Raw genomic sequence first — 14,328 nt, forward strand, 5'->3', positions numbered from 1 at the left:
AAATCGGGGAGGCGGAAGTCGGGAAGAAATTATGGCAAACGTCGGGCAGTGGAAAGGGTGGTGCGTTCCCCACTGAAGGAACTGAATAAATCAAGGTCCATTAGGGGGGGGGAAAGAGGAGAAAGAAACAGGGTGGAGAGAGTAAACGAAAATAATTAAAACAATTTTAAAAAATGGGGGACGCAGAAAGATAGTGGCCAGTTGTTCGGACAGTTCTGTTACTCTTCCTGACGACAGCGGCCTCCTGGAATGTTTCCACCTCTTGATGACCGTGCAGTCGGGGCGTGGGGTGGGGGTTAGGTACACAATCTGCAATATATCATCTTCCCTTTGTGTCTGCTTCTGTTCCCGAGGTGGAGTTGGGGGGGGGCGTCCTGCTGGTTTTGTACCAATGGCAGGGGGGGGGGGTCGGTTGACGTTCGTGGGTCAAAGTTCAAGAGTCCTCTGTGTTAGTATTCCGCGGCGTACTCTGTACCGTGGAGCCCCCTGCACACCAGGGTGAATTCCTTCACGATGTCCTTCACCCTCCGTTTGTTCACGCGCTCCCTGCAGCATGGACGAGGAGAAAGGAGGGGATGAGACTGCATGTCAATGCTAGTGTGAAACAATGCTGGTGTGAAACAAATGGTAAATGGTAAATGGACTGCATTTATATAGCGCATTTTTTTGTAACCAGTGGCCATCCAAAGCGCTTTACAATATTGCCTGACATTCACCCATTCATACACACATTCACACAGCCATGCAAGGCGACAGCCAGCTCGTCGGGAGCAGTTAGGGTTAGGTGCCTCGCTCAGGGACACCTCGACACTCAGCGAGGAGGAGTTGGGGATCGAACCAGCAACCTTGCGGTTACCAGCCAACCTGCTCTACCCCCTGAGCTAATGCCGCCCCAAATCTAAATATAAATAAACAAATATATATCCTCTGTTAACAGAATCACAACTCTTCTCTGTTTTGGGACCACAGTGGTGGAACGAGCTCCCTGTCGAGTCACTCTCCAGCTTCTGCAAAAGACTCAAAACTCACCTGTTCAGAGTTCACCTTCAGACTCTGCATAGCCATTCAGTCCCCTTTATTTGTCTGTTGTACGTCCTGGCACTTAATGAACGCACTTAATGCACGTTGTATTCATTCATTGTACTTAATTGTGTAGCATGTACTTAATTGTGTAGCATATGCATCTTGTGTAGCATGTACTTAATTGTGTAGCATCTGCAGTAGCTAGCTATCACTGCTGTATACGGGAAATGGGGTTGGCCTGGCGATTGTCAGTACTTGCACTTCTTTACTGTACCGACGGCGATATATTGTTTCACTTCTTATGACGAATGTACTTATTGTAAGTCGCTTTGGATAAAAGTGTCTGCTAAACACCCTAAAATGTAAATGTTATTTGACAACGGATATAATCATTTGGACAAAATCCACAATCTGACAATGTGATCTTGAGCATAAATTATTCAATACACACATGGAAAATATAAGCTAATTTATCTAATACCGGGTGAACGTTGATTAGTTAAATCCCAAAATATATCCTCCCTTTATGTCACAACATGCATATGACACAAACACAATGCCCTGCCCTGCAACAGACGAACTACCAAGGAACAGCATAACTGATCGACCGATATATCAGCCCGCCGATATTTGCGTTTTTTTTTTTTTTACGTGTATCGGCATCGGCTGATTTTTTTGCAGATTTTCTTTTTCATTTTTTTTTTCCCCACCATGATTTACAGACAGTTCAATAAATGTTCCTTTTTTAAATTGAGACTTGTAAAAGTTGTTATCATCATCATCGTGTCATTTTTATGATTTAAATTGAGGGAGCAAAAGCAGTATCAGCTCAAGAAAATCGGTACCGGCGTATCGGTCATCGGCTGATGGAAAAAATATCGGTATCGGCACCTTAAAAAATCCATATGGGTGGATCCCTAATCATCAGCACAGGGTTGAAGCTCTACCTGAGGATCTGCTGAGAGAAGGTGTCTTTCTGCTCAGGCGTGAGCCGCATTGAGGGGAAGCCGGGCGGCTGCAGGGCCTCCTTCAGCCACAGCGTCAGCAGAGAGAAGCAGTTCTTGTTCATGCTGAAGAGCACCTCGGCGAACTGGTCCATCAGACTCCGAGAGACGCCGCCCCCGATCCCCTGGGAAACGGCAACGTTACACTGTCTGAGTGCTGGTGAATACAACGTTACACTGTCTGAGTGCTGGTGAATACAACGTTACACTGTCTGAGTGCTGGTGAATACAACGTTACACTGTCTGAGTGCTGGTGAATACAACGTTACACTGTCTGAGTGCTGGTGAATACAACGTTACACTGTCTGAGTGCTGGTGAATACAACCGCTGATAGGACGGAGGTGGACCAGGGGAATGATCACTATTATTAGCAGAATTATTATGAGTGTCAGTAGTATAGCACTGGTGCTTTTGGTAGCATGGTTTTAAAAAGGGGCAAGCACGCACGAATAAAGCGATCTAAATCAAAGTGTGGTGTCGGGGACGGAGGCAGCTCTCCCCACCTCCAGCAGGGCCTGTATCAACACCTTGCCATCCTCCTGGACCACCCTGGCCACCGGGGGCACGTCAGAGCAGTGGGGCAGCAACTCCGTCTGACACACACACACACACACACACACACACACACACACACACACACACACACACACACACACACACACACACACACACACACACACACACACACACACACACACACACACACACACACACACACACACAGTTAAAGAAACATTCCCTAGTATCCTACCGCTGGGGGATTGAGACATTTTGAGAGTTTTGTGTTTTCTTACAAAGAATAAGCAAGTCGACTTGACGGTCGGAGCCTCCGGAAATTTGAGTGACAGGATTCCTAAATAAGAGAAGGAGAGAGCGAGTGAAGGAAAAGAATATATGAACAAAAGGATTTAGTTTGTTATTTTTACGGCGCCGGCAGTGTGTGTGTGTGTGTGTGTGTGTGTGTGTGTGTGTGTGTGTGTGTGTGTGTGTGTGTGTGTGTGTGTGTGTGTGTTGTGTGTGTGTTGTGTGTGTCAGTGTGGGTGTGTGAACGTCGACGCACACTTACCGCAGTGGAACACCGCTTTCACATCAAGGCTCTCTGACAAGAACAGATCTGGCTTCCGTTTGAGAGCCTAGGAGGCAGAAACAAAAGGCACGGAGCAGAGGTTGGTGTCTGTGGGCCCTGGCCCTGGGCGACAACAACACACCTAGCCCTAACCTCCAATTGATATCCACTGTGTGCTCCAGCGTAGCCGGCTCTACGCCTGGCAGCCAGATCTGGCCGGCAACACGCTACGACTAGGAAGCTACGGCTCTGTAGAGCGACTAGGATGCGATCTAATGTCCAGACTCATACAGAGCTCCTCCTCTATACACAACACAGGAGGTATAATCAACTGACTGCATAATCAAACAATGTCAAACATTCAAAAGTAATCACTGAGGTATCAAACTCAAAATAAAGGTAATGGCGTTTTTCCTTTTTTCTTTTGCTTTGTAACTTAAGAAAAATATGTCATTTATTTTACTTGAAGCATTACTAAGTTGTTTTGTTTTTTGGTTGACTGGACTGAATATGCAACAGAAGTAACTGACATGTGCAGATAAAGAGAATCACAACTCATCTGGTAAGAATGAACTCAGTCAGGATGGGAGAGAGAGGGGAGAGAGGGAGAGATGAAGGTCAGATCTATCCAAGGATAGAAAGCCAATGAAGAAGAATGAAAAGGGTAGATGAAATTATATAGCAATTAGAGCCGTTAGCCAATTAATCTAAATTGATTAATATTGAGTAAATATTAATTAATTTGGGCTGTGACCGGCTCTAGGCTGGAATGACCTTGCAGTAGAGGACATGGCTCAGAGACAATAAGAGGTCATCTTGGGTTTCTTACAAGCCAGAAGATGGATAAAGTGATCACCTGATTCTCACTCATACATAATTGACTATCGATCAAAAGGTTTCCACCTATAGGACCTTATGTGAGTGGACAATCCCTTCAAGCCCCAACAGTTATGGCCAATTAAATGCAGATAAAACAGGGATGCATTGAAGGGCAAGTTCTCCAGTATGCTAGTTTGAATGTCTTGTAGTTCAGTTAAGAGTATGCTGACAAAGGTTTCATAGAGATGGATTACCAACCATAACCAGTTAATCTCAGGTCTCATTAGGTGGAGTACAGCCCATAATGTATTATGAAAGCAAAAAAAAACACCTTAACACTGTAAATGTGATACTCTAAACCAGGAAGCCCACAATGTACCTTACCTAGATGACTTGTGTATTACCAGATAGTTGTGTTGTCCGGCCAACCAGGCCTTAGGTTGAATTTTATTTTAATTTTATGAAGGCATACGATTCTATTTGCTGCCTCAAAAGGAAAGGATAATTCATAAGGACACAACTCCCTTCTATGCCCCCTTCGCTAGTAGATGACTCTTATTTTCCTCGAGCATTTGAGGTGAAGCCCGAGACTCCAGTTCAAATCATGCCCTCATCACGTTTCATTCCAGCACCTTGCCCATGTGACGGGTTTCAGTATGACCCAGTAACAAAAGGACAGTGAGTGGTAGAGAGAGAGAGAGAGAGAGAGAGAGAGAGAGAGAGAGAGAGAGAGAGAGAGAGAGAGAGAGAGAGAGAGAGAGAGAGAGAGAAGTGAGAGTATCCAAATAAAGAAAGAAAAGGAGATAAGAGAGGAGAAACAAGAAGACAGGCTGAAGGAGAGAGAGTTACAAGAGAGAAAACCCAAAGTGAATGAAATAAGAAACCATAAACACACCTGAGCTTGGAGTTGCATAAATGAATCAACAATATCAGGATGATCCCTGGGTCCTAAAATATAATAAAGATGAAACTTAACAAATCATAAGAGAAGAATAATAATAATATACAAACAGCAACGGAACAGATTCAACAGTCATGTGGAAATAAAAGGTAAACTCAAAAATATTTCATCGAAATAATTCACACGTGAGTAAGGGACGAAGAGGGGAGAACGTGGGGGGGGGGGGGTGGGTTGGAGGAAAGAAGGGGCGTATGAAGCTTTGGCGAGGGTCTTGGGGGGGTGGTGGGGGGGTAAAAAACGGAATCAACTGAAAGAACGAGCAGAAGACAAAGACATGGGTCCGTTTGGAGAGAAAAAACAGAAGTAACGGAAAAAAAGAATATCAACCTTTTGGAAAAACAAAACAAAAGTAAAAGTGGGTTTGGAGTGGGAACCCAGGAGGCACCTCTGCTACTGTGACCGATAAAAAATGGCAAGAAATGCTCCACCCATGAAATGTTGTTTTCCCAAAGACGCACAGTGGGGAAACCAAGCATTTTGATGAGCCAGAGAGCCTGAAGAAACGTACGTTAATGTATCGAGGGGAGCGGTTAAAGTGAGCTTGCTCTGACTAGATTTCCCCCCCCCCCCCCTTTTTTTCTCCCCCTAATTTTGTTGTGTCAACTCCTTGGGTGTTAAATGTGTGACCAAAAAATTTGACCATGCCATCCCTGATGCTGGACACAAACTACAAGACATTACAACAGTGTTATGGAACATCTTACAGTTAACAACCCTGTGGGATACGTTGTCGATTAATTTACGTTGGATTATTGTGAGGTTTAACAAACAGGTATGGTTTGGCGGGAATGGAAAAAAAAAAACAATAGGTTGGAAAGCTCCTGTAGTGGGCGCCTGGATTTAGCTGTTCCCAGACGCCCAACAAGATTCCTGCTCAAACCCCATCTTTTGCGAAAAACGTGTACACAATTTTAACATCAAACCCTGCGTTTGGCTTGTTCAGAGGGCTGCAGCGAAACACACCGATTCACACCTAGAATCTTACACTGGCATGGATCGTAGTCACACACCTGCCCTTAAACGCCTCTCAACTCGTGCCTCATTTTGAGACGTCATCCGTTCCCCCACCCCCCCCCCCGCTCAAAATGCACACAGTTTCCCACAATACTTTCTTTGGCAACTAGAACTGCTGGATAGCAGTCTAGCTATACTGTGATGTGGTGCTTTTGTGCCACTTAGAAAATGGAGAAACAGGACGATTTACATAACACCCCACCACCAAGTGTGCATTGTTAAGAGTTGGCTCCGTTTCCATGACAATGATGCCAATGCCAATTATTCCATAAGTGGAGGCAGCGCCGCGAAGACCGGGCATTCTTGACCGCGTGTGATTTGAGTTGGACGCGAGAGCTGTGTTTTAGTTTGCTTCCAACCGAGGTTAATCTTAATGTTTGAGGTTCCCTGGGTGAACGCAGCCTCCTGTGCTATATTATTTAGCTCCAGCCAACTGAACAAGCCACTGTTTAAAGTCCTCCTGCTAGGGCCCAAGGGCACCTTCTGTGAATAGAAAGCGTTAACAGGCGGTAACAGAACAGCCAGTACTGTACCAGTCAAAGCACAAGAGAAGGGTGGGCGGGGCGGGGGAGGGGGGGGGGGGTTGGGGGGTGGTGCACGATAATAAAAAAAAAAACATACAGGACAGGAGAGGCAGACATGATATGCACATTGACACTCATTCACACTTGGGGTGACAACGTTATGGGGTGTTATGAGTGTGCCAAGAGTGTGACTAACGAACACACTGTCGGGTCTCGTATAAAGAGTCACTGGCGATCGCAGGATAGGGTTGAACCTTTAGGTTCCACCTGCAGCTGGGTAATCCAAAGAGATGGCTGGAGTAGGTTTGGTAATTCTCATTAAAAAAAAACTAATCCTATTCGATGTGCTTCATCATGAGAGAAGTCCATAGTCGATACATTAGCAGTATACCAGTAGTATAGGTCTTCATCAGAGATTACACTGATGAGGAATACATTGAGGATACATTGCGGAGGACATAATCGTTCCATCTAATGTATTATCAGACCGAGACAATCTGCCAAGGCCAGAATGTAAATTGTCCTCACAATTAGTTGTAAAAGCAATACTGGTTGTACTGGGAGTACTGGGTAAGACGAGGGTGACATAGCGTCCTCTTCGTAACTTCATGAAAGCCACCCCCCCCCCCCCCGGGCAGAAACGTCTATAGTGCTCTTGCGCTGTGGACTAGAAATGTGTAAAACAGCATTCACTGTCCTCCCAAGTGCTGTCAGGAGGAGACGCATGAACGCATGATTCTAGCTACGTTAAAGAAAACCGATGGTGGAAATGAATCCATATTGGACCTCCTCTGGTTGTGCGAAACACTCAATAGGATGATGGACAAGCAGGGAGAACAAAACACACAGAAAACGATTCAAATCAGTAAAGCATCAGGGATCTGGCCGAAACAAAAAATATATAAAAAAATAAAAGGCACAGACATGGAGAATCATTTGCTGCCCCCTCACTTCTCCAGACCCCCTACCTTGTTGGAAGATAGAGAGTGTTACCGAGGTAACCAGCTCAAACAGAGCCTTGATGGGTGGGAAGTGGTCCGTTTGACTGGCAAAGATATGAACCATCTGAAACAATAAGGCTTCATCAGCACATACACGTCAAATCCCGGTGGTGGGTGTAGTCAATTGGATTTGCCCCGCAGTTATATAAACAAATGTCCAAAGTTAGTTATTCTCATCTGGAGAAAAATATAAACAGAGGAGGTGTGTGTGTGTGTGTGTGTGTGTGTGTGTGTGTGTGTGTGTGTGTGTGTGTGTGTGTGTGTGTGTGTGTGTGTGTGTGTGTGTGTGTGTGTGTGTGTGTGTGTGTGTGTATGTGTATATGGTTATGTGTGTGTATGTGTGGTTATGTATGTGTGCGTGCGCGCATGCGTGCGTGCGTGTGTGTGGTTATGTGTGTGCGTGCGTGCGTGCGTGTGTGTGCTTACCTGTCGTGTGAGGTCCAGCGCAGAGGCCTGAGGTATGGTGCTGTACATCTGACCGAGCATCTCGCTCAGCTGGGACACCATCGGCGCAAAGTCATGGAGGAGAGTCTTCACAGACTTCTCAAAGATAGCACACACGGCCTGAAGGACACACACACACGCACACACACACACGCACACGTCAATCACCACTCGACCGAAAGCAATGATTGGCGGAGCTGTGAAGTCACACCTCAAATATAGACATGTTGGTTGGTTATCTGTGAACACAACCGATTGGCCCACGGGTCTTGGGACCCACCCTCATTTTGCCCTGCGCCTCACCTCGACCACCTGGGAGTCGTTCAGCCACTGGCTGAGGACCGTCTGGATCAGGGCGAACACCTGCTGCAGGACCACCACCACCTGGAGGACCCAAAGGCACGCATGTTATTAGGGCTGAACGCTTAGAACGTGATATGCAAAGGCTGCGATTAAAAACATCAATTTAAAAAATGGGCTTATTTTTTTTTTTTTACTGTTACTTACTGGAGATCAATAAGATTCAGATTTTTTTTTTAATTTTTTTTTTACAATTCAATAGTTAAATTAAGATGTAATGTCAAGGAAACCAAAATCTGAAAGGGGTGGAGGAGTTGCGTCTTGTGTCCCGTTTCGTCAGGTTAAGTCTGATTTGTGCAATGTGTTTTCACACATTGCATATTTTTTTGAACCATATTTTTTTTGACATATATATACATACATTCAACATTTGTAGGCATGTCCATTTAATGTAACCAACATTTGATGTATTTTATTCTACACACTGCTCTGGGTGTTCACCGGCTCCCGGATGGGTCAAAAGCAGAGAAAGAATTTCCCCCAAAAAGGGAGAATAAAGGGTAACTTAACTTAACTTAACTTAACTAACTTAACATTTAATTTCATCATGAATCATGAATTCCTTTTTCACTTGGATTTGATCAAATGACTCCATTCGAACCAGCCACTCCGACGGCTGGTTAGACGGGCGTTGCAGCGGGGTCGGTTGAGCTAGGCGACTCACGGGGTTGGGTCCGGGTGGAGGGGGCGTGGTTTTAACCGGCGGCGCCGAGCCGTCCCCTGACTCGTCGTCCTGCTTGCTGATGTCCAGCGTGGTGAACAGGTTGGACAGCAGTCCCAGGATGTGGATGATAGCCAGCTTATTGGACGGGTTGGGCTGGAGAGGTCCAAGAGGCACAGACAAACAACGGGGTTATGTTGGGGGGGAACACTGCCAGGAGATTACCAGCGCTGGGTTGACGAGTGCTCCTACGAGGATGACAATATCCTGTATATATGAATATGGTAATATTCAGAGGATAGCCCCATCTCTGGTACACACTAGTAGGCCTGGGCGATAAGGCTGAAAGACATATCACGATATAACTCGATCATATTGATTGATATCAATAACTATTGATTATTTTAATGACCTAAAAAGACCAGGATTTACCATGCTGGATTTAAACACTTCTGTTTAACACTTAATACAACCTTCCACTGTTCTTCATTGATAAATACTCCAATGTCGACACAACAATGAAAAACACTCAAATATTGTAAATAAATATGGAACCGTGTTTGCGTAACAAACCCAGCTGCTAGATCCGGTGGTCCAGTCTCTTATTGTACATGTTTTATATTGATATTGATCAAAAGTCTATCACGATACGATCATTTATTGCCCAGGCCTACACACTAGCAGGTCAAGTATGCCGCATGCATGATATATTTGTTATCATATTAGATAGACTTTCTCCGACAACGCAGACAACATTCTTCACCTGACCAGATATCCTTCCTTATCTATGTATTGCATCGATTCAGAGTCGAGACTGAGAGCGGTAGAGGCCACCACATTTGACACACTTCCATGATGTTCAGCTACTCGTCAGAATGCTTGTGTCCACCCACTCCAGCCTGACTCATGCACATTACCCATACCCCCTTCACCCTCACCCCAATCCTCAGAGGTGATGTGGGTAATTAAGGCATCGTTAAGAGACATTAATTTACCCATGTGTACCCATGGAACATCACGTACCGGAGAGCGAAAAAACAACTTCAGCAAAAATAACACCCACGAGAAATCATTTCTAACTCTAGTCAGCGTCATCAAACCCCCCCCCAGCCACTCCCCGATGCTGAAGTCCACGACTCTCCACCAGGGGGCCGTCAGACACTGGTCTGGAGTCTCTGCGCCGAGGTAATGGCCACAGCTCAAGATAATGCACATAACGGGTGGTGGTGTGTCAGGGGCAACGAGGAAGAAGAACAAGGACAGAGTCAGAGAGGGGGAGAGGAGATTGATTGAGCTAGAGAGAGATACAGAGACTGAGATAGACAGAGAGACGGACAGACAGAGAGAGACAGAGAGAGACGGAGACAGAAAGACGGGGGAGAGAGCGATAGAGAAAGAGACAGAGATGGAGGCAGAGAGAAGGAGCGAGAAAGTGAGGAGTAGCAACGTCTGTACCGATTCCTCTGTTCAGCCCAGGAGAGAGGTCTTTGATGATGGCGGAACAAGGAATTAGGAAGAGGAGGCTACATTTGTCCCACAGAGATATTATCAAGCTACGTATTTTTACATCAAGTATTTTTAGGTACCGTCAGCTGCATATTTTTTTGCATTGAACGAGCAGGTCAGGTTTCATTATATCATTATATCATCATTATATCATGTCATTTCATCAGTGCACCCATAGAGCACCCAATAGTTTAAACCTGAGGAAATACATTTGATTTAGATAGTTATCATATTTTTTCTCCTGCTTGCAGTGTGTGTGTGTGTGTGTGTGTGTGTGTGTGTGTGTGTGTGTGTGTGTGTGTGTGTAATATGTTGATATACTCTCAGCCTGTGGTGCAGGACCAACTTCCATCTGGTCCTGCAGAGAAATGTTCCCCTGCAAAGGCCAGACAGCCACAGGATCTGCTCCCGCGGCCAATGGCCAACAACGCCGCCTGCCACGTATGGCATATGCCGTACATACGCGTGTGTGTGTGTGTGCGTGCAAATTTGCAATCGGTGCATGTATTTAATTCATACGTATTCATTTGTACACGCTCGTACGTGCTCTTGTTAACGTTTGGACAATGGACCACATGTGTGAGTGTGTGTGTGTGTGTGTGTGTGTGTGTGTGTGTGTGTGTGTGTGTGTGTGTGTGTGTGTGTGTGTGTGTGTGTGTGTGTGTGTGTGTGTGTGTGTGTGTGTGCGTGAATCGTGCGTACACACCGTTTCGTCTGCCAGCTTCTCCAGCTGCTGTATGTAGGGGGTGATGAGTGAGTGCAGGTTCCTCAGGATCTCCTCCACGGGGAGGGCAGACAGCAGGAAGCCCAGAGCCTGCATCAGCCACATACACTGACTGGTCTGTGGGGGGGGGGGGGGGGGGGGTTGGGGGGGAGAGAGGCGCGCATGTTTAGCCACCGCCACCACCCCAAATTGGCATCGAAAGCACACGTACAGACTTGTGCACACAGACGGCCGACCTCCACAGAGTACAGCCATAAAAAATAATGCAAGAATAAAACAAGAGTTATGTGTCGGCTGTCTCTACTTTGAATGCAAGGGCGCGCGGTTTCTGGGGACGGGCCCACACGACAGGACGAACACTGACCTTGTGGATCTGCTTGATGAGCACCTCCTGCAAGAGACGGACACAAGTTATGTGTCGTTATTATAGAATGGCATCAACACTCCAACCCCCAGCCACTCTGAACTTTAGGTTTCTTCCAACATGGTCTTTAACCGATAACAGCGAGCACTTTTTAACGCAAATTTACTCGAAAAAAAAAAGAACCCCCAGGCATGAATATATTTAAAGTGATGGACAACGGGATCTTAAAACTCAGAATGTGTGTGACATATCACAGAGGACTGTACCCACTGCAAACATAGAGAATATCTAATATCTAAAAGTCAAAAATACTATCTAACAACCAAAAGACTCTGAAGAGTCGTTCCGACACTGACTTCCTCTGCTGACTTTGAGATGTATATTTATATCCTTTTTGACATTTTCTTGACAAGCTATTTGCTCGGTGTGTCTCGTTGGATCCATCCCTCGGTGCTACGTCATGGTTCATTTACGTCTTCAGATCCTGGGGTCCGTCACTTTCAGTCTAACACTGGGCAGGTGCAGAGCTCCTGCCCTACCCTAATGGAGTTCTCGCGAGAGCACAATTTGAGTTTGCTCAGCGAGTCACTCTGGGAACGAGTAACATACTCATTCCCCTGGATCCGAACATTAACCAATCACATCGGTGTATCTGATGTAGGCGGGGCCAGAAGCGAGCTGAACAGAAGACGACAGCTGCGCTGCTACGGAATCAGTCGGTAAATATTGCAAGATGGCTCCGGATGAACACCAGCTTGAAAGTTTGAAACAGATTTGGCCGCTACAATAAAAGAGTTAGACTCGTCTTTTCCTCTAAAAGAGGAACAGAAGACGGTGCTCAAAGCTTTCCTTTGCAAGAAGGACATTTTTGCTGTTTTACCGACCGGATACGGCAAGAGTCTTATCTAGTGGTTGGCTCCGCTGGTAGCTCAGCACATGGGGCTCTGGATACGTCACCCTGTGTATTCTTCTGATTGGTCGTAGTGTTATCCAATTGCGTGCAGTGATATTTTCAAACGCATGCTTGGTGCCGCCCCCTCGAGTCGGGCCAAACTTTCATTTACTCGTTGCCAGACCCTACAGCTTTTCTAGATGTGGCTCTGGAATTCCCAGGCCAGCTCCTCCTACCTGGGAGACGGCCACGATATTGCTGGCGTAGGGCGGCAGGTCGTATTTACACTCCCTGCAGATCTTCTTGAGCGTGGACACAGAGGAGACGGAGAGGTCCGGGTTCCCCAGGGCCTGCAGGACCAGCGGCAGCACGCTGCTCAGCATGACCGGGTGGTCTGCCAGCCACTCTGCCAGCGCTCCTGGGTCGGGGAAAGAAGGGGGGGGGGAAGAAAACATGATGTTGTTGTGTTCAGCTGTACATGTACAGGGCGGTGGGGAGACACATCCCTACTGAAACTTGACTACTTTTGTAGTGGGGGGGGGGGTCTTGGATGTGTTAAAAGCATGAAAGCGTGATGTTTTACGTCGCTACAAATGTTTCAGAGTACGGACCGTTATGAAAAGGTGGGCTGTGGAATTTCCCAATTTGAAGAAAAACATAATACTGGTCTGACAAAGTATATATTGAATACATTACACAGACCTTTACTTAGATGAGCTGTTTGTGACTGTTTAAATTATTATGATTGTAATACTATGATTGTTATTCAACTGGTTCCATTCTATGTTTGTCATGGATATATATGTATTTTGTGATCATATTTCATGATTTAGGCTTTATTATGAGTAATTTGTTGCCTAATTTGGAGTCAACTAACAGCTATGACTTGATATACCTGCCGGAACACCTTGTTTATTGATCTCACCCTGATGAAGGCCTACAATGGCCGAAACATGCTAGCAACTTTTTAAGAATTCCAATATGAATTAGCCTATTTATTAAAGCTTTTTTAACTTTAAGAAGAGCGACTTGATCAGCCCATCTCTTTTAGAAACATTACACAGACCCACTGAGTGACATAAATATATATATGTCACTTATTATGGATACATGTACAGTATAATACACGTTATAGCCACCAGTATTATTGAAAGAAGCGTTCCATATTAGACTCCAGGCTGCTCTCACGTCCTCATTGTTTAGGGGGTGCTGCTGACAGAGGCAGAAGGCAGGGGTGCAGAGCCAGGTGAGTTTCCGTTACCTATAGTAAACATGACCGTGTCGGCCAGCTGAACGTTGTTGATGTTGATTCTGGGTATGAGCCCTATTAGACCCGGGATGACGTCCGAGTAGTTCACGTCTATCGTCTCCGCTATAGACTGGAAGCCGTACAGCAGTGCTTCTGTGTGCTGGAGAGGGGGGGGGGGGGGAGGAGAACACAGTGTGGTGAGACGTACAAAGTGAAGCCATTTTCTTGTGCACAAAACACCCGTTAAGTCGCTTACAGCCAGGCTTGGTTGGCGGCTGCGGTTTACTTTAGAAGCATAGGCAAAGACTCGTGTATAAAAGCACACACCATCAGGTGACGTGTGTGCCACTCACCTGCCACGACGTGGGCTGCTCTGTGTTGGTCAACAGTCTTCCGAGCTTCTCGTAAAGGTTACTCAGGAGCTCCGCCCCCAGCATCTCATACACGTACATGAGCGTGTCTGAGATGTCGACTCTGGAACACACACACGCACGCGCGCACACACACACACACGCGCGCACACAGAGTTTAAGAGCAGAAGCGTCCTGCAGCCTGCTCTGTTTCTTTAAGGATTAAGTGTTTTCAATTTGAAGGGATAATAACAAGCAAATGGGTCCGGCCTCAGTCAGAAGGTGCGACCTATGTCAAGTTCAATCAGAGTCCAGCCGAGCCCGAGTGTATTAGAGAGGAAAAACAACTTATTTATGAGCGCAAT

The 14,328-nt window shown here is 46.0% G+C and overlaps 1 protein-coding gene across 1 annotated transcript; it reads right to left on the bottom strand.

Moving 5' to 3' along the window:
• Positions 1-354: 354 nt before the first annotated feature.
• Positions 355-14,123, bottom strand: LOC311375874 (importin-13-like). Its single transcript, XM_084490901.1, has 15 exons — positions 13,967-14,123; positions 13,626-13,773; positions 12,601-12,782; positions 11,473-11,499; positions 11,091-11,225; positions 8,882-9,034; positions 8,161-8,241; positions 7,840-7,977; positions 7,381-7,477; positions 4,809-4,861; positions 3,095-3,161; positions 2,823-2,881; positions 2,532-2,621; positions 1,971-2,152; positions 355-546 (listed from the first exon to the last, which is right to left on the bottom strand). The coding sequence occupies exons 1-15, from the start codon at positions 14,063-14,065 to the stop codon at positions 450-452; spliced, it is 1,608 nt and encodes a 535-aa protein (XP_084347027.1). The 5' UTR covers positions 14,066-14,123; the 3' UTR covers positions 355-449.
• Positions 14,124-14,328: the final 205 nt, after the last annotated feature.

This window comes from Micromesistius poutassou (genome assembly GCF_964030765.1).
Source record: "Micromesistius poutassou genome assembly, contig: SCAFFOLD_5439, whole genome shotgun sequence".
NCBI classification, from domain to species: Eukaryota; Metazoa; Chordata; class Actinopteri; order Gadiformes; family Gadidae; genus Micromesistius; species Micromesistius poutassou.

Bases quoted from the DNA above. Each gene is read 5' to 3' on its own strand.
- LOC311375874 (XM_084490901.1), bottom strand. From the start codon at position 14,065: ATGTACGTGTATGAGATGCTGGGGGCGGAGCTCCTGAGTAACCTTTAC. The intron at 7,978-8,160 runs GTGAGGCGCAGG...TGTGTCCTTCAG, and splicing joins ACGACTCCCAGGTGGTCGAG to GCCGTGTGTGCTATCTTTGA. The intron at 3,162-4,808 runs GTGTGTTTATGG...TCTGCCTCCTAG, and splicing joins TTATGCAACTCCAAGCTCAG to GCTCTCAAACGGAAGCCAGA.